Below are 20,754 nucleotides of genomic sequence, written 5' to 3'. Positions count from 1 at the left end.
AGTGGATATTCTTAAAACTCGTAAGTAAATGAAAGGTATTTTTAATAAAAATACACACTTTGTTTAAAATATCATGTAAAAAGAAATTCATTTTCCTGGAAGTTACGCGCAAAAACATCAAAACAACAAAATTCCTCGAATTAACTCGTTTCAGGTAGGCACTACTTGCGCCCCTTCTCGCAGGTATAAAAGGGTCAGTTAAAGGTTTTTTTAAATAATTTGTGCACTGAGTTCTAACGTGATAACCCCTCTTGTGAATACATACGGAAAACTTTGAAAAACATGGACACGACACCTGCAGAGGCTGCTCAAGTTATAGCCTTGTTGGAAACTGGGCAAAATCAAAGTCAAGTCGCTCGACAGTTGAATTTAAGTCGATATTCAGTTCGACGTGTATACCAGAGGTTTCGAGAAACTGGAGGCTATTCGGCGACCAGGATCAGGCCGCCATCGTACTACATCAGACCGTGATGACCGCTTTCTAGTGACAAGATCTTTGCGAAATCGACAGCTGAACGCGGTTGAGCTAGGAAAGCAGCTTCGAGAAGTACGCAATGTCAGCATAAGTCGGTGGACAGTCAGAAGACGATTGTCTGAAGCGGGGTTGACTGCACATCGACCCGCAAATGGTCCGAAATTGACCACAGCCCACCGACAAGCCCGGCTTCAATTTGCCCGAGAGCATTTAAATTGGACGTTCGATCAGTGGAGGGCAGTTATGTTTTCCGATGAGTGTAGAATGACTTTACACGGCCACGATGGACGCTCAAGAGTCTATAGAAGGTCATCAGAGCGATTTTCACAATGGTGCATTAGCGAACGTGTCGCTTATGGCGGTGGATCGTGTATGTTTTGGGGTGGCATAATGCTCGATTCCAAAACCGACATTGTCTTCATTACTGGGGCCAATACTGGCCCTAGATCGAGAGGATTAACAGCCCAGCGATACGTGGAAGAAGTCCTCGAACATCATGTTAGGCCGATTTCGTGGCTTATGGGGGAAGAATTCCTACTTATGCATGATAATGCCAGGCCACATGTTGCTAGGACAGTTCGCGATAACTTGGAAGACGTCAGTATTAACGTGATGGAGTGGCCAGCTCGTAGTCCTGATCTCAACAGTGGCGGCCCTAGGGGTGTGCGAACTGTGCCATCGCACAGGGCCTCGCGCTTGGGGGGGCCTCGCGCTACAAGCCAAACTAATATAAAAAAAAATATAGTTAAAAATATATATCTGGTCCAAGAAAAAAAAATGTGCATTTTTTCTTAATTTTTAATTGATTCAGCGTTTACTTTTTGAGTCCTCAATTTAACAAAAAGTTGGAACACCAAAGTAACAAATACAACTGGCTCTCGATCCAGTTACGGATTCTTTTTATTTGTGCTTAATTCCGAGATTAATTTGAGAGTCCTTAAACAATTTAAAAAATTCGCGCTCGCTACGCTCGCGGCTGTTCACTTGGCAGTACCCACTTTTCCTTCTAACTTAATTAGAGTACTTTTATGCCCCAAAACTCAAAAATTTTCGCGCTCGCTACGCTCGCGACTTCACCTTACACTGTTATTATACAAGTTTTGGTGCTTTGGTGACCCAAAGCTCAAAAAATTTTGCGCTCGCTACGCTCGCGGGTGCTATACTTTCCGCTTCTTTTATTTTTTTCATCCTTTTTTAGGATTAACAAAAAAATAAGTCCTAGTTTCCGTATGAACTTTCTTATTTACGACGTTCGAACCTTTCAATACATATTCATATTCATATCATTTATTGCGTTCCACAAGTTTCACATGGTGTTACAAAAGCTTACAGCTACGTACATTTGTGGACCCTGTTAGGGCACAGCAACATTTGGCATTTAATGCCAGTACATTTAAAATACTTAAAACTAATTCTAAATTATTATGGCGGTAGTTTTAAACATTAGGTATAATAGGAATAGTTAATTTACAATTAAAATTATATATTATATTTCTTTATATTTGTATAAATATATATTAGGAAATTATTTAGATATTAGCTATTTTAGTGTATTGTAGTATGTATACATATTGTTTATGTATGACTAATATTTATTTTGTCGTTCATGTATTCTTGAATTGTATAGTATACATAGGGGGCGCTTGGGTCATGATTGCACCCGGGCGCTACATGAGCTAGAGACGGTCCTGAATCAGTTATACGAAGAGCTGAATAATATCTCGGTGCTGAAGTATATATAAGAAAATAATTTAACTGAAATGTATCCCACTACCGAAATAGTCTTGAGAATTCGAATAATAAAATAATAATATCTAAAAAGCAGTTTTTCGAGGCTTAAAATTATTAAAAGGTGTTTAAGGAATTCGATGACACAAGATCGACTTTCAGCCCTTGCTATTCTTTCGATCGAAAATGACGTTGCTCATTCATTCGATTATTCTGCTTTAATTAAAGATTTTAGTCTTAAGAAAAGTCGCAAGCATCAGATCATTTTAATATTTGTTAATTTTGTGATTCTTTAAATATAAACTGTAGTAAAAATAAAATTTTATTAATTTGTTTAACTCGAGCATTTCTTCTCAAACATGGCGTTTAGCTAAATCAAAACACCTGGGGCCCGATTCTCCTAATTTTACTTAAGCGACATACGATTCACATTCGACTGCGATTCAATCACGACTCGATTACGATTGAAGCGTATGTGGCATTCCACTATTTTTTCTTTGAAATAAAAGTTTTTATCCTTTTCTGTCATTCAATAATGAATCATTTTGTCTGCAAATGATTTACGATTGTAATATGATTGAAGAGCAAACTACCGTATACACCAAAATCACCAAAATAGCAGACCAATCGCAAACCAATCGAATGTCGTTGGAATACGATTGGTCTTATATTAATAGTAGCAGAATGCCCGATATGGTTAAAACTGCTATTGCGATCATATTGCGATTCGATGTCTATTCGATTTTGACATTATTAACTTAGGAGAATCGGGCCCCAGCTTACTCTCGCAACACATACTTTTCACGTAGGACAAAGGGCCTCGCATAGACCTGCCGCACGTAGCCTCGCAATGGCTAGGGCCGCCGCTGGATCTCAATCCTATCGAGCATGTATGGGATGAGCTGAAAAGGCGTGTTCGAGCAAGAAGTCCAGCTCCCACACATCTCCAAGCGCTGCAATCAGCCATTGAAGAAGAGTGGAAACCGTTCCACTCTTCTTCATAGTTCACATACCACAAGAGTTCATAATTAAGTTAATACGGTCGATGAAAAACCGTCTAAGAGCCGTAATTAGAGCTAGAGGGGGTAACACTCCATATTAATAAAGATTTTATTGAAAATGTATTGATTTGTTTCAATTCAATGTCTTGTCCGCTAAATGCAATAATCACAACTTTACATGCAAGTTTCATTTTATCTCCTGAAAGATCCTTCTGAGCATCTTACATGCACTTCAGTGGTATCGTTGGAAAGGTAATGAAATAATCTTTAAGTGTCCATTGCAATTTAATAATTTTTTAGCAATTATAATAAGAAAATCCAGCTTTTTTTGCTAAAATCCGGAGTGTGCGATTTTATTGCTCCCGAGTGTATTATGTATATATGTATATTATGTATATATGTAATTTTATTTATTATGTATATATAATTGAAAGATCCTATGCCTCCTCAAACCACCCACAACATCACAAACCCCTCCACAATACCTCCCCAACCCAAAACCAGTCAGGAGAAAGGCGCAGACATACCATAAGTGTTACCCTTTCTCCCCAAAGTAGATTAAAAAAAAAAAGACTTCAGCTGCAAAACTGATGTTTGGAAGCTCGCATGGATAAAAGTTTGACGTACACAATTACGCTTTACTTCCAGCACACAGTCTAGTTTATTATGTGTATGTAAGGAGTTATTCCCAATTTGTCATTAGTACCGATTGGTCACCAACTATTTTTTCCATACACCAAATCCCGATTGGTCATTCGAGCAAAATAACTAATTTAATATTTAAATTTTGAGTGCCGATTCGTCACCCGCGTAAAATTTCACGTATCAGAGTACCGTCAGAAATAAAAGTGTTAGAAGAAATTTTAAATGAAAAACTTCAATGTAGGTAAAGGTTTTAATAGCTCTCATATAAATATAATAAAATTTACATTAAAACACAGGTGAAGACAACGAAAATGTGACTTGATACTTTTTGTACCGGTAACAAAAGTACCAGGGGCCCATAACTAGCAAAGAGATTGTATACATAAAAATATTCATAAATATAAAATTTAATTAACAAAAATAATTTGAATGAAGTCTGCAGTTGTGTTGTACACACTGCAGTTTTTCTTTTAAATTGGTCCTTGTTCGGTTAAACAGAACGTTTCAGTCAATTATCTTCTTAAACTTCTTGTTCTTACTATCCATACACTTCTTCCTCCGAGCCTTTTTCCCAAACTGTGTTGGGGTCGGCTTCCAGTCTATCCGGATGTAGCTGAGTACCAGTGCTTTACTATCCATACACAATTGAGAAAATATATTTATTTTATTTATGAATACCTATGTGCTTAAGTTTTGGTCACAAGTCACATACACTGATAATGCATTTACACCACATGTTTTTTTGCTAATACCGATAATAGTAAATAGTTACTTACACAAAACAATAGAAACCGGACCATACTTTGCCCCTTCTATATATTTTCTCTTTCTGGAAAATAAAAGGCTTCTGTTTTATTACCTGATTTTATATATAAATAAGTTATACCGGGATTTTCAAAACATTGGTTCACATACATAAAATACAATTCATCGACATGGTGTAAATTGGTATGTTTATCTACAATTAGGAAAAAAACGTAAAATCCTGACACTCTTGACTGCTATACTCCTGTAAGTTATGCGGTCCTAGTACACGGTGGGCAGTTCCATGGACACTCGTTGATTGGTATATTACTCATCTGATTTATGCGATCCTGGTATTTTCGTTTTGGCCGTGCGTTGTGTGACGCCGTTGAAATCGCGATTTTATTAATAGCGTCTTGCCATAATCGGAAAAAACATAACCAACATAAATAAAAAAAACATATTACAATATTGTAAAGCTTATCTTGTTGACAGTTGACGACGGCGCAGGACCGACATTTGACATGCTCTCCGACGCACGAGTGCATTTGTCACCAACTTCCAGGGTCCGGGCTGCTTTGTGAGAGTCTTCTAAAACTCACAAAGCGATTTCGGGAATCTAAGCCGAGACCTCGTGCTCAGCAGCCGCACTTGCGACAGCTAGACCAACGAGGCAGTTTGAGACAACGAGATTTGTATGTATCCCTCAGACCACAGGACTATAGAAATTTTCGGATTTTCGGAAGTGATCGTGGGGCCCAAGCCAACACGAAGCCCTTTTGAGACAATTTTAATTGTCATTGAACATCCTTGGCAGTCGTTAAGGGCAGTCAGAAGCCGGTAATTCTGACACCAGTCTAACCAAGGGCTATTGGGTTGCCCGGGTAACTGGATTGAGGAGGTCAGACAGGTAGTCGCTCCTTGTAAAACACTGTTACTCAGCCGCATCCGGTTAGACTGGAAGCCAACCCCAATAAAGTTGGGAAAAGGCTCGGGAGATAATGACACTACTCGACTTTAAACCGCGGCTTCGCTCGCATTTTTTATTATTAAATAAAAGTAGGTATCCTATGTTCTTTCTAGTACTACCAAGAATTTGTGTACTAAGTTTCATAATGATCGGCAAACAAACGAACTTTCGTATTTAAAATGTTAGTAGGATAGAAATGTTCCCAAGGACAATACTCTCTACTCTCCCTGGAGCACTCGCTATACCCGCGAGGTCGCTCCCCGTCATCCGTCGTCTGCAAAAACACAACCCCTAAAAAATCTTCCATCCCATCTTTTCTCCGGACTTTTGGAATTCTTTCATGGTTACCCTAGGCGCAACGAACCTCTCGTATCGTGTTGTATACCGCATCTTCTCTGGTTACACCGACTCAAGTATCTCATGTGTGACTTGCCAACCAATTGCATTTCATTAAATAACATTGGTTTAATTATTATTTATGTAGGCATTGTGGTAGAGTCTAGCCGTGGCCCATTCTTGCATGCGACTCGTACTTGGGCTGGCTCGAGCCGGGAAGCACCAGGCTCGCACAGATCAACTGAAGTGGCCTCTAACAATGCCGACTGCCAAAAGACGTAACAAAATTGGTTTCCCGACTGTCATTAAATGACACGAACTTCAATTTTTTTTTGATCGTCGTCTTTTAGTCACACGTCCTAAGTACATGGGAGTGAAATAAAAGTGAAGCATTAATTGAACTGAACGTTCACTTGAGTCAAGCGATCTAGAAGTCAGTGGCGAAATAAACGTATCTGCATCTAAGTACTATACTCAGACTTCCAGGCCGATGCACCTGTTACAGCCTTTTTTATCGTCCCACTGCTGGGCACAAGCCTCCTCTCACACGGAGAAGAATAGTTTTTTTACGTGCTTTTTAGTGTTTTTACGTAACGTATGGAACATTGCGCGTCGGCCTGTCATCGCTCGTTATAAGAATGGGACCGTTGTCCAGAGCCTAGGTAAGATTCGTTATCCTTGGTGTTTTAATACGGACTCGCTCTTCTCACTCTTAGGGATTGTGACTTTTCTGTCAATTGGGAGATACGGTGTTCTGATAGAGTGAGGATGTTATTGTCTGTGATGAGCAGTAAGCCGGTCAGTGCGGCACGATGCGGGCTGGGGCGCGCGTGCGCTCTCACGTGTCACTCTTCATTCACCGCACCAATGAGCGTCGTGAGTGCGCAGGGGCTCCCGCTCTGCTCCCCTTGCAGACCACGTATTACTTATTATTTATGGTTTCTAACCAATCCACCAAACGAAATCTTAGAACGCGATTTTAAAGTTATGATAAAAATGACATAAGAGTAGCAACTGGCAGCAGATGAGCAGAGCGAGAGCGGCTCGTGCACCGCGCAGCCGGCGACCGCGGACCGATAACCTTTTCTTGTTTGTGACAGCAGACGTTAACGCCGCTGTTCCATTATAATACTCATTTTATTTCACTATCAAATAGATAACACTCCATTTAAGTGCCTTACGGACCTATGTTTATCACCACAATTAATTGCAGAATGTCTAAATAGTCTCCACAATTATTCCAACAACAATTATATACAATTTTTTTACTCTTGATTATGTTCCATATGGTATTAACTAATGAAAATATTCAAGTTCGATAGAGCCAGACAATATTCCGGGTGTTATGGTTTTCGAAGAACTTTCTGCCCCTTTACGTCGCGTGTGTAAATTGACTTACCATCTGCTGCAATGCAAGATTCACAGAATGTCTTCATTACGCAGATGACTTCACTCTTCATTCCCAATCGAGTTGTAAGCCGTGTAAAGCCAGTTCTTAATAAATTACAGTTTTATTTATCCAAACGCGTTGTAATGAAAACTGTTCACTAGCCGGCCTTGCGACAGGGTAACTCCTGCAGGGAGGAAAGACAGGGTGCCGAAGTTCTTAATGAATATTTGCTATATTACAATAATAAATCGTAGTCAAGGATGAGTGTTTGAAAACGGTGAAATTTTTATGTAATCGACTAGCCGTTTTCCCGCGGTTTCACGCGAATCCCGTGGGGCTATTGCCCGTGCCGGGATAAAATATAGCCTAAAATATGTTACTCGTGAAGAGTGTAGCTTTCCAACATTGAAAAATATGTTAAATTATATATTAAATCGGTTGAATGGTTTTTGGGTTTATACATTACAGACTTTTTGTTTATAATATAAGGATAGTTCATCGCAACATTATCGAAACATTAAAAACGGTATGTCCAGAGTGACATGCTGCGAGCGCGTGGGAGCATTTTATTAAGGAGGCAGTGTGTGCGCAGGGCCGGCGGCGGACGAGGAGAGCGGCTCGCCCGCGCCCTGCGCCGCGCCGCAGTTCGCGTGCGCCGACCAGCTGCGCTGCCTGCCGCCGGCGTGGCGCTGCGACGGCCGCGCGCACTGCGCCGATGCCTCCGACGAGCTCAACTGCACCAACCCCAATCGTAACCTTTCCGACGACCCCTCTTTTTGTTCATTTCATTCCATCATTCCTATGTACATGAGTGCTGCCCCTTGCAGCTTCATGTCGCGGCGACGAGTTCCGCTGCGCCGTCAGCAACTTCTGCCTGGCGCCGAGCTGGCGCTGTGACGGCGAGCCGGACTGCGGCGCCCACGACGCCTCCGACGAGGACCCCTACATGTGTACGTGAGCGAGCAGTGGTGCCGCCCGCACCCGCAGCTGCCTATTGACGGACATGTTCGCCGGTGCGCAGGTCAGAAGGACTTCAAGTGCCGCGGCAACAGCGCGCGCTGCGTCACGCCCGTGGAGGGGCAGTTCACGTGCGTGCCCGTCAGCCAGTTCTGCGACGGCGAGCGGCAGTGCCCCGACGCCAGCGACGAGTGGGACATCTGTGACAACTTCACGGCGGGGGACTGCGGTGCGCTGCGCTGCGAGCTGGGCTGCCGGCCCACGCACGCCGGCCTCGCCTGCTACTGCCAGCCGGGCTTCGAGCCAGACGCCGCTGGACTCTGTGTTGGTGAGCTAAATATTCAAAGTGGACTCAAAACGCATCGGTGTGGGAGGAATAGGGCTAAGTCTTGTGCTCATTATAGGGAGAATGATTGTCTTTGATTCTCCGAGCCATGAGGTGATACAATATTGAACTATAAATTGACATAAAGCTAAATAAACTTGGTAATAATCCGGTATTTAAGTGGATTTGCTTACTTAGGGCAGTCTCGCGTGTTGCAGACACGGACGAGTGCGCGTGGGAGGACGCGTGCGCGCAGCGCTGCAGCAACACGCGCGGCTCGTACGAGTGCGCCTGCGCGGCCGGCTACCGCCTGCACGCCGACCGCCGCGACTGCCTGCCCATCAACGGTGAGTGTGCGCCCGCCCGTTCCGCGCGCCCGCGGCCCGCTCTCACCGCCACCTCGCCACTGCGCAGAGCCCGAGGACGAGCCGCTGTCGCTGATCGTGGTGACGACGGAGGGCGTGCGGCGCGAGTGGGCGGAGGGCGGCGCGCGCTCGCGCAACCACTCGCTGGCGGCGCTGAACGTGCGCGCGCTGGACTTCGTGCACGCGGAGCGCAGCGTGTGCTACGTGCACCACAACCTGAGCAAGTCGGGCATCGTGTGCGTGGACGCGGACGACTTCGCGCGGCGCCGCTCGCTGGGCGCGCCGCCGCTGTTCCCCGACGTGGCGGGCGCCAGCCACCTGGCGAGCGACTGGGTGGCGGGCAACTGGTACGTGGTGGACGGCGCGCGCGAGGCGCTGTACGTGTGCTCGCGCGCGCTGGCGCACTGCCGGCTGCTGCTGGACGCGGCGCTGGGCAAGGTGCACGGCTTCGCGCTGGACCCGGGCGCGGGGCTCATGTTCTGGACGGTGTGGGGCGCGGCGCCGCCGGCGGTGGAGCGCGCGGCGCAGACGGGCGCGGCGCGCGCGGCGGTGGCGCGGCTCAAGCTGGTGTACCCGTCGGCGCTGGCGCTGGACCCGGCGGCGCGGGCGCTGTACTGGGTGGACGCCTACCTGGACTGCGTGGAGCGCGCCGACTACAGCGGCGCCGCCCGCCGCACGCTGCGCCGCGGCTACGCGGTGAGTGCCGGGGACTCTCCACTTGGGAAATACTCCAGTGCTTAAAAGCGTCAGGAGACAAAAAACTTAGATCTTTTGGAAGTTCCACAACCACGTTGCGAAAGGGGGCTACACGGAAAAAATTTGAAGTTATAACGACTGTAGGGGTTGTAAGCGCCTACACTTGGATGATAGTTGATAGGTTGACTGCTTCTCGTTGATAGAGACAGGAAGATCGTGTAGAAATGATAAAATAACACAAACTTCTGTGACGAGAGTATATTGATACTTATTGATACAAAATGATAAAGTGCAGTGATATAAAATGCTAATGCTACAGTTTAAATAGTCATACAAAAGTGCTGACGCGCGCTGCGACAGTAATTATGTATATAAAATAAAATTAAACCTGTACAGTTGTCTGTACAACGACACTTTGATAAAGTTGTAGGGCGTGTACGGGTTTCTCTTTCTGTCTCTTACTCTTATAGAAAGCAAACCAGTTATTTTCTTTTCGTCTTTCTATTTCGTATTGAACAGTGTGGTGTCCCGACGATTATTTTTGTTGAGTATATACTGAAGGTAAATGTGTTTTTTGTACATAATAAAAATTTTTACAACTCCTTCACTAATTAATCGAAAGGAACTGCGTTCCGTCCGGGTGTCCCTTGACACCTCTCAAGTTGTTTATTACTTTTCCTGAGCAGTGAGTCTTATGTTTTTGAACAAGTGGATGCATCATTGACATAAGTGAAGAATAAGTACACAATATTAGGAAGCCACATATGTGTTCGGCAGACGCAAGAACTGCAACACATTTCGGTGCTGGGCTCGACGCTGTTCCTGCCGGTGTGGCGCAACAGCTCGGTGGCGCTGGTGTCGCGGCTGGCGGGCGGCGGCGCGGCGCGGTCGCTGGCGCTGCCGGCGCGGCCCACGGGCGCGCTGGCCTTCCACGCGGCGCGCCAGCCGCGCACCCCGCACCCCTGCGCGCAAGACAACGGCGGCTGCCAGCACCTGTGCCTCACGGCCTACGCGCGCGGCGCCCCGCTCGCGCACTGCGCCTGCCGCCACGGCTTCCGCGCCGCCGGCCGCGCCTGCCAGCGCGTGCGCCTGCCCGCCTACCTGCTGCTGGCGCGCGGCGCGCCGCCGCTCGTGCAGGCGCTGGCGCCCGAGCCGCGCGGCGAGGAGGCGGCCGCGCCCGTCACCGACGCCGCGCGCCCCACCGCCGCCGACGTCGACGTGCCCGGCGACTACCTCTACTACTGCGACGTGCACCGGTGAGCACCGCCCCGCCGCCCCGCCACCCCACTCCCCCTCGCCGCCCGCGCCGCCGCTCACCGCGCTCTGTGTGCAGGTACGAGATCGTGCGCCAGAAGCTGGACGGCAGCGGGCGCGAGGTGTTCGCCGGCCGCGACGTCGACAACTGCGAGGGCTTGGCGGTGGACTGGATGGGTGAGCACTTCGCGTGGTGTGTGGCACTCGCGACGCGTGTGTATGAGAGAGAGAGAGAGTAACGCGGCGGCTCGGCAGGACGCAACCTGTACTGGACGGACGAGGCGCTGGGCACGCTGAGCGTGGCGCGGCTGGACGCGCCGGCGCAGCGCCGCGTGCTGGTGCGCGACGACGACTACCAGCACTACCACCCGCGCGCCATCGCGCTGCACCCCGCCAACGGGTAACTATTATCTCTTTATACGTATAGAGTCTTACTATAGACTACTCAAAAAAGGGCCATCGTTGACATCTGCCTCGCCTTTTTTTAACCATGTTAGGGTCAGCTTCCAGTCTATAGTACGCGCCAAATAAACTTGCAATAAAGGTCATTCAACCGCCCTGCCGTCAGGGGCGCATCACCTGTCCGCCATGTTGTAATAATGTCCTTCCGTCATTTCGAATTTGGAATGCGCTTGGGATAGACTACTCAACTTGTGTAGGTACTCTACTCGGAAAGTTTTACTGACTGATCATACTTTTGACCAAAGGTTTGTAATCCTTTACGACAAGGACGCCTCTTACCACGATACACTTGTTTTGATCGTGTTACCGACACTGCTCATACATTTTTTTCGTATCGTTTTGGAATATATACATTAGTAGAAGGAGGTGAACAAACTTTATTGCACGTTTATTTGGCGCGGACTATAGCCGGATGCAGCTGATTGCCAGTGTGCCGTATGTAGCGACAGCCTATCTGACCTACTCGATCAAATTACCCGGGCTACCTACCCTTGGTACATAAAAGTATTCTGAAAGCAGTAGTCAACTAGGAAGTCCTATAGTTTCGTCATTACTGTCTGTCTGTGTGAAAGGAGATGTTTCAAATCCTGCCCACTATATTAATAGTACCTACCAATTAAAAATGGAGTAGAGTAGAAATCTAATCGATTATTATCGAAAAACAAGTGAACTTATTCGACTTTTACCCTCTGGAATCGAGTGATCGTCGTTTAAAATGTGCCGACCGTAAGCCTATCGGCAATTATACCGCGCCCAGCTTTACACGTCAAAGTAAAATTTTGTCATACAAAGTGAACTAGTGGAGTTGATAACACCGCGTCGCGTCATGAATGTGAGCAAGTGTTTCTTTTTGATTTGGCAGTAGGAGAGTATTGGGGCATCTGGATCAAATGATGATCCAGATACCCCAATACTCTCTTTTCAAAATGAGTACTGTATTCAGAATTCTCTTTTCAATATGAGACTTCTATTCAAAAACCTTTATTCAAAGTAAGACCTCTATTCACTGAATTAAATAAATATCGTATCCAGAATTCTCTTTTCAAAATGAGACTTCTATTCAAAAACCTTTATTCAAAGTAAGACCTCTATTCACTGAATTAAATAAGTATCGTATCCAGAATTCTCTTTTCAAAATGAGACTTCTATTCAAAAACCTTTATTTAAAGTAAGACAACTATCTTAGTTACTTAGAGACCCATCTATAGTAAAAAGGTGGTCCCTCAATACTTACCTTGTCTTTTAGGTAACTTCAATTTAATATGTTTCCTGAATTGCATTCCCGTATATAATTATATCACGTTTATATATTGTACGTTATTTATGTTGCAACTGCTTACAAACAGCATTTATTTAAACAAATCGAATGAGCGGTTCATACTAACAGACAAGAGCTGTTCTATGTCTTTGGAGAGCAAAAACACAATATAGCATTTAATAAAAAGCATTTACCTAATAATGATTAATGGTTGACAATAATTATAAATGATCCAACTGGCGAGCGTTGCTAGGTGCGTTAGAATGTTTACATATTCCCGTAAAGGAAACTGAGCGCATTCCATTCTGATTCTACCCATCATAGGCCTCCGTAACTATACCAATGTATGTTTATTCATATAAAAATTGCTACTATTGAATATGATTCAATCAGGCTTAAGTTCATAAGATATGAGCAGATATATACTCAAATAGGTACCTATACATCAAACAATAGGAATTATGTTTGATAAAACGAATAGGTAATTAATTTATATACAGTTGAGTAGGTAGGTAAGTAGGTACATAAGTGAGCAATGCTTGTTTAATAATAGGTTAATCTGGTAATTAAAAGACAGACATCAGTAATATTGTTTATTTATGAATTATTTACAGTTTCTTTTGAATTTTACTTATCATATCTTTTGCGCACTTGTATATATCATCGTTAAACACATTTTCAACAATATGCTGAGCGCATACATTAGCCCTACACTCACATAATTTAGAACTTTTTAAATCTTCTGCATCATAGATTTGGATCCGTATTACTTTCGATTGTAAACCCTTTGCAGGCTTTTTAATGTACGAATACAAAGTTTTGGTCCCTCGTTTTTTACTATTAGGAACTCTTTCAGGGCCGCTGCTGCTCGGTCTTTCTTCGAATTGAAAGGGTCTTTCTCTTGATGCTGCTGGAATCGGAGAGTACGATGGACTCGATCTTATTTCATCATACCGGAACGGTCTTTCCCTCTCTAGGTAGTTCAAAACATTTTGACGTAGTTGTTGCGCTGCCGGTATTTGGGAGCATGATGAATCATTGATGAAAATATCACTGGAGTTCTGAAACAATACATAATTAAAATTATTATTTTAAATATCAACTGTTTCTATTCGTAAGTATACAATGGTTAAGTAGAATTATTATGTAGATATTATTTGAATAAAAAGTATCAAAAATAAAAATAATGTTTGATTATTTAGAAAAGGCTGACTTACCGACATTGTAGAACGAGATATTCAACGGGAATGTGATTTCTCCAGGATTTTATTCTGGTTTTATACTTACTCGCATTTTGTTTTTTCTTGTCATTAAGGTTCAAAATTATAAAATTAAATACATAATTATACATTGTTTTTAAATATACTATAGAAACGTGAGATTCAAGTTCTTATTTGGGTACTCCACGTGTAAGAAGTTGAAATAATGTACGCGAGCGTGCAAACCGCAGCGTTTCTGCTGATAAACATATTTCCTACCTATACATGGAAAAAGTTTATAAACTGCTTGTTTTGCGTCGATCGTGGGTAGAAGTTGCTATACATCGTTTCTACAATTGGTAGAACATCTACATAATATGCGATTTACAAACGATTGTCTGCCTGACTGAGCTACCGAAAACGCTACAATTTAAACGCTCGTATGCACCATCGCAAATAATCTTTATATGGCAGCATCTGCAGTCTCAGCATTTCTCTACTAATATTATAAAGAGGCAAGATTTGATTGTTTGTTTGTTTATTTTTTTGTTTGCCGCGAATAGGCTCCGAAACGATCAAACCGAATTCTTTCACTATTAGGTAGCTACACTAAATGCGTTGAACATAGGCTATATTTTGTCCTGGTACGGGAATTAAATCCATCGGGACGCGGGTAAAACCACGTGTGACAACTAGTTTTTATTTTTTGCAAGCGTGCATTTTTACATATTTGGTTAGAATGACGTGATTTTTAGGCCTATATAAACGGCTCCCGAATAACAACACAAATCACTCCTGAACTAAATCAGCGTGCAAGTTTAATTTTATCAAAAGTGTTAACCTATTCAATCAAATCCTCAAGAATGTAAGTACCTACCTGTATATCCTGTTATTATAATACTCATCTATTCATTCATTACATGTCCTGATATAATTATCTATTAATCTGTTATTTTTATTATATAAAAAATAATAATATTGAATGATTCTAATGAATGAACAGAATAAAATGTTTGTATAGATTCAATACAATCACAATGTAATCTATTTCTTCATTCGAACTATTCACCTTTTTCGATTATTATATTCGAACTATTTACCTGTGACTATGGTATCTGGGTACCTAATCCTTTTTTATTTTATTGATTCTAATTATTTTATCTGTATTTTTGTTCAGGTCGGGACCAACTTCTGCTGATCACCTCTTTCCCTCCGAAGACGAATATGAGGAACAACAGACACGGGTGAAACACGTGAAGGATTCGTCATCAGCGTCTTCATCTTCACGCTCCGGCGATGCTGCTAAGAGAAGCGCCAGCAAATCATCGCATCCGGACAGTAAGAAGAAGAAGCTCAAGACGATGTCGCCTACTGTTCATCCCATCAGTCCTGTTATGAAGCCCCAGAGAAGCGATATGAAGACCACGAGCCATGACTTATTTGGTAGTGACAGCGACGATGATCGTGAAGAGATAGCAGCAAGTAATTTAAAGGGTAATAAAAAAATAACTCCCTTATACTCCTATTTCACACGTAGGGTTGCAAACGGCTTAAGCCGGCAAACCGATGAGTTAAAACAGGGCCCTTACTACATAGAATTAAAAATTTATGATGTGAAAACGATAGAACATGTCGCACCTATAAATCGGTGGCGTCATTCAATTATTTCAATAAAAAATCGCACTGAAAATAATACGCCAGCATGGGCTCGGCTTAAAGACTTTATTGACGAGACCAGGCGGGAGTTTAAGAACTGTCCTTTAGAGTTTGTAAGCAGTTACTATTAACGTTTCTTTATATTTACGATTTTTTTTTTTCTATTTACAAAAAAAACTTTAAAAATACTTATAAATGTAATAGGTACATGTAATCTTATATTTCTTTTATTGCTGTTTATTTTTAAATGATGACTGACTTGAAATGCTTTCATGTCAATAATGTAATCAATCAGTATTTACTCAATTACTTAGTTTGTAATTACAATTTATTCACGTATAAAAAATACATTTAGATCTATTATTGTTTTATTTTACAGCACCTCGAGTATCTTCCTCGCGGAAGATTGAAAAAGAATCCGGAATTGATATCAATGAACCTAATAATGAATTAATAGAAAAAGATATTGATATCCATAATCCTAGTAATGAATTAATAGAAAAAGAAATTGATATCCATGATCCTAACAATGAATTAATAATATGCAAAAAATGTCAGATTGAATTACCGAAAACTGAATTGAAATATCATTTAAGAACTAATGTACATAAGTCAAATAGTTTAGTTCAAAGCCATTTTAACAATATCTTTGTAATTGCAAGTGCTTTCAAAAACAGAATCATAACATATCGTTTAAACCCTGCACAAGGTGTTGAATACTGTACACCCGAAGCATTCTTGTGTGAGAATACGAACGATGTCCTGAAACTTATACATATGTCTTTATTGAAGAATACTTGTGTCAAGATTAACTTCGAGTTGTTTGCCCACTTTGTGTTACCAAAAACAAGTGAGCAACAACTTAAGTCGTTTAATACGAAATATAAAGTTATTTGTAATAACACGATTTTAAGTGACTTCTATTCGAATGCTATTGAACTTTTAAAATGCAAAATGTCAGAATTCGAACACAAAGAATCTGGATGGTCTTTTAAATCAGTGAGCCATCTTGAAATCAATGTTAATAAATATTGTCCTATGAGAGGTGGTACTTACCTTGAATTACCAAAAAAACTTAAAAACTCGAAAAGTTGTATTAATATTCAAAATAATGACAATTGCTGCTTTTTATGGAGTGTAGTAGCTTCATTATATCCCGTTAAGAAGAATGTATGCAGGACTAATTCGTATCCACATTACAGTTCTATATTTAATATTGAAGGGATGTCTTTCCCTGTTTCATATGAAGACATAAAATTATTTGAGACCAACAATAATATAAGTATCAATGTCTATGGAGTAGAAAATAAGAGCGAAACAGTAACCGGCCCTCTATATTTAACAAACAAAAGAAGATCTATACATGTAAATTTGTTATATTTAGAAAGAAAAGGAATGAGTCATTACTGTCTTATCAAAGACCTGGCACGTTTAGTACGAGGACAAGTAACAAATCATAAAGGTAATTTTTTTCTGTGTGAGTCATGTTTACAATTTTATAGCTGTGAAACTAAGTATAGATCTCATATCTGTTCTAAAACTTTATCAATTTTACCTGATAAAAATAGTAAACTGGGTTTCAAGAATTATGAACGAAAACAAAAAATCAACTATGTAATTTACGCAGACTTTGAAAGTCTATTGGTAAATTGTTTCGAAAAGAAATCTGAAAACACACATAATTTAAAAAAACACCAACCTTCATGTTTTGCATATTACATATGTTGTTCACATGATCCCCGCCAAAATAGATATGTAACATATAGAGGTCTAGATTGTGTGGAGGTATTTATCACTAGATTAATAGAAGATGTGAAGAAAATAAATGATATATTATTAATTAAAAAACAAATGATACCTTTAACTAAAAAAGAACAAACCCAATATAACAATGCAAGTACTTGTCATATTTGTGATCGCTTGTTACTCGACGATAAAGTGCGTGACCACGATCATGTGACAGGAAAGTATAGAGGACCTGCACATACTCAATGTAATCTAATGTTTAGAGTATGTCCATTTATACCTGTAATTTTTCATAATTTATCGAATTATGATTCCCATCTTTTTATAAAAGAATTAGCAAAACATAAAGGTCATATTAAAATAATACCCAAAACTAAAGAAAAATATTTAACCATTACTAAATACATAGATCATGATAATAGTAACCGTCCTGTACAAATTAAATTTATTGATTCGTTTCAGTTTCTAAGCTCAAGTTTAGATGCACTAAGCAAAAGTTTGACAGATAAAGATTTTTTGCATTTATCAACGGAAATGAGAAATGATAATTTAATATATTTGCTCAAAACTAAAGGTATTTATCCTTATGATTACATGAATACTTGGAAAAAGTATGAAGAAACAAAACTTCCTCCGAAAGAATTCTTTTATAACACATTGAAAATGGAGCATATTACCGATGAAGAATATAAGCATGCAAAAACTGTATGGGATGCATTTAAAATAACAACTATTGGCGAGTATACTGATCTATACCTGAAATGTGATGTTTTATTATTGTGCGATATATTTGAAAATTTCAGAAATATAAGTTTAAAATATTATAAATTAGATCCTGCCTACTACGTAACTGCACCTAGTTTAAGCTGGGATGCTATGCTGCTCTATACACAGGTTGAGCTTGATTTAATAGATGACTTAGAAATGTATCAAATGCTAGAGAAGGGCATACGCGGTGGTCTAGCACAGTGCTCATTACGTCATGCGAAGGCTAACAATAAATATTTGCCAGAATTTAATGATCTAGAACCTTCTAGTTATTTGATATATCTCGATTGCAATAATCTGTATGGTTACGCAATGACTAAAAAGTTCCCAATTACAGAGTTTCGTTTTCTAAATCAGAAGGAAGTTAATTGCTTTGATGTAATGAGTATATCGGATGAAAGTCAATATGGTTTTATATTAGAAGTAGATCTCGAATATCCCGAGCACGTACATGATTTTCATAGTGATTTACCTTTTGCTCCTGAAAAGTTTATACCACCAGGGGGAAAGACAGCTAAACTTATAGCTAATTTATATGATAAATTTAATTATGTAATTCATTACACTCATTTACAGGAATGTTTGAAAAACGGACTTGTTTTAAGAAAAATCCACCGTATTCTAACATTTAGACAAGAAGAATATTTAAAAAAATATATTGATTTAAACACTAGCCTGCGTCAAGCATCCACAACTACATTCGAGAAAGATTTTTTCAAGCTTTTAAATAATTCTATTTTCGGTAAAACGATTGAAAATAAACGAAAACAAGTAGATATTAAATTAGCGACAAAATGGGTTGATGTAGATAATATTACAAATAAGCAACATGGTGCTGAAAAGCTAATTTGTAAACCTAATTTTAAATCTGTATCTGTATTTTCAGAAAATTTAGTAGCAGTTCAGCTAAAACCCGAGAAAATTTTTTTAGACAGACCAATTTATATAGGCTTCAGTGTTTTAGAATATGCTAAATTACATCTTTATCAGTATCATTATAATATGAAAAAGAAATACATGAATAATATAAGACTTTGTTACACAGACACTGACAGTCTACTCTATTTAATATATACAAAAGATATTTACAGTGATATAAAAAATAATTTAAAAGATTTTGACACAAGTAATTTTCATTTAGATAATCCTTATTTAATACCACGAATAAATGAAAAAGTTCCTGGACTCTTTAAAGATGAACTAGGTGGTGACGTGATCACTGAATTCACTGGCTTAAGAGCGAAACTTTACTGTTTGCTATCTTCCAAAGTACAAATAAAAAAAGCAAAAGGTATTTCAAAATCAGTTACAAATAGACTAGATATATCGCATTACAATAAGGCATTATTTCATAATGAGAGTAAATCATGTAAAATGAATATGATTAGGTCAATCAAGCATGTATTATACACACAAGAAGTGAACAAAGTGGTGATGAACAAAAACGATGATAAACGATACATACTCCCAAATCAAATTGAGACATTACCTTGGGGTCACTATAAAACTCTATTTTAGTTAATGTATTATAGTTTTAGTATTGTGTATTAATAGTTTTAGTATAATGTATTAAATACTAATATTGTATTTTATAATAACTGTACTTTAATTATAAGTAAAAATATACGTATGCTACTTACTCTTTGTTGATTTTTATTTGTTGATAACCTGTAAACATATAAATAGACTAGTAACGTTATTTTGCCTCACTTTTCATAATGAAGTTCATCAAGCAACCCCAGACTTTAGAAATTAGTAATATAAAGTTAGAAAATCAATCACACAAAATAAAACACAGTGCACTTTTGCCTAATACAATCAGATGTATAATATGTGGTCCATCTAACTGCGGGAAAACGAATGTAATGCTCAATTTAATATTGCATGAAAACGGTTTGAAATTCAAGCATATATATTTATACTCTAAGACAGCTTTCCAGCCAAAGTATTGTTTTCTAAAACAAGTTATGAAGAATGTTCCTAGTGCTAAATTCTCGGTCTTCAATGATAATAAAGAAATAATACATCCCAATAATGCTTTAGCTAACTCATTAATGATTTTTGATGACGTTGCATGTGAAAAACAAGTTAACATTCGTAATTATTTTGCAATGGGAAGGCATAAACACATAGATTGTTTTTATTTATCACAAACCTATTCCAAAATACCTAAACAACTAATACGAGACAACGTTAATCTTATAATTATCTTCAGACAGGACGAGAAAAATTTAAAACATATTTACAATGAGCATGTAAATACGGATATGGAGTGGTTAAAATTTAAAAAACTTTGCTCTATGATATGGCAGGATCGGTTTGATTTTTTATTAATAAATAAAGATTGCGCTCTTAATAAAGGAAGATACAGACAAGGCTTCGATACATTTATATGCCTTTAGAATATGCATATATACCCGCGCAATGGAAAAACATATCAATCGACTTCCAATAGCTGTAAATAACAGTTGCGTATGATTGAAAATCAAACGATGGATATTAATATTAAGGAACAATTAATAAAATCAGCAGATACTATAAAAAATAAAATAAAAATATTACAAGATGAAGAAGATAACGCTAATTTAAAATTTAAAAAGGCGTTTAAACCAATAACCGATCCCTTGGAAACTTTAGTTAAAGTGAATGATAAAGATATAAAGATATTTGACATTTCTAAAGATGAAAACAATACATTTGGAAAACTCAGCTCATCTCTAGATTATGAAAGTTTTAAAGAATTTATAAAAACAGACCATAGTGCACATTCTGAATATAA

General features: G+C 39.9%; 3 protein-coding genes across 3 annotated transcripts in view; 2 read left to right on the top strand and 1 right to left on the bottom strand.

The window, feature by feature from the left end:
* The window catches only part of LOC124641486 (low-density lipoprotein receptor-related protein 1-like), a gene marked incomplete at its 3' end in the record, with an annotated part of 31,057 nt that overhangs the window by 3,371 nt on the left and 6,932 nt on the right, over positions 1 to 20,754 (top strand). Inside the window, exons 2-9 of the mRNA XM_047179555.1 lie at positions 7,882 to 8,040; positions 8,117 to 8,239; positions 8,311 to 8,574; positions 8,790 to 8,918; positions 8,986 to 9,632; positions 10,410 to 10,888; positions 10,966 to 11,063; positions 11,142 to 11,286. Of these exons, the coding sequence (XP_047035511.1) occupies positions 7,882 to 8,040; positions 8,117 to 8,239; positions 8,311 to 8,574; positions 8,790 to 8,918; positions 8,986 to 9,632; positions 10,410 to 10,888; positions 10,966 to 11,063; positions 11,142 to 11,286 (2,044 nt within the window). The remainder of the gene's footprint in view (positions 1 to 7,881; positions 8,041 to 8,116; positions 8,240 to 8,310; positions 8,575 to 8,789; positions 8,919 to 8,985; positions 9,633 to 10,409; positions 10,889 to 10,965; positions 11,064 to 11,141; positions 11,287 to 20,754) is intronic.
* LOC124641649 lies at positions 13,215 to 13,944 on the bottom strand. Its single transcript, XM_047179817.1, has 2 exons — positions 13,824 to 13,944; positions 13,215 to 13,667 (listed from the first exon to the last, which is right to left on the bottom strand). The coding sequence occupies exons 1-2, from the start codon at positions 13,827 to 13,829 to the stop codon at positions 13,215 to 13,217; spliced, it is 459 nt and encodes a 152-aa protein (XP_047035773.1). The 5' UTR covers positions 13,830 to 13,944.
* On the top strand, positions 14,546 to 19,614 carry LOC124641645. Its single transcript, XM_047179810.1, has 4 exons — positions 14,546 to 14,670; positions 14,983 to 15,299; positions 15,841 to 18,530; positions 18,919 to 19,614. Coding segments are annotated over exons 1-4 (3,015 nt in total). The 5' UTR covers positions 14,546 to 14,668; the 3' UTR covers positions 18,925 to 19,614.

This window comes from Helicoverpa zea, chromosome 22, assembly GCF_022581195.2.
Source record: "Helicoverpa zea isolate HzStark_Cry1AcR chromosome 22, ilHelZeax1.1, whole genome shotgun sequence".
NCBI classification, from domain to species: Eukaryota; Metazoa; Arthropoda; class Insecta; order Lepidoptera; family Noctuidae; genus Helicoverpa; species Helicoverpa zea.
This window is presented reverse-complemented; position numbering and strand designations above follow the sequence as displayed.

Bases quoted from the DNA above. Each gene is read 5' to 3' on its own strand.
- LOC124641645 (XM_047179810.1), top strand. The intron at 15,300-15,840 runs GTAATAAAAAAA...TTTATTTTACAG, and splicing joins AGCAGCAAGTAATTTAAAGG to CACCTCGAGTATCTTCCTCG.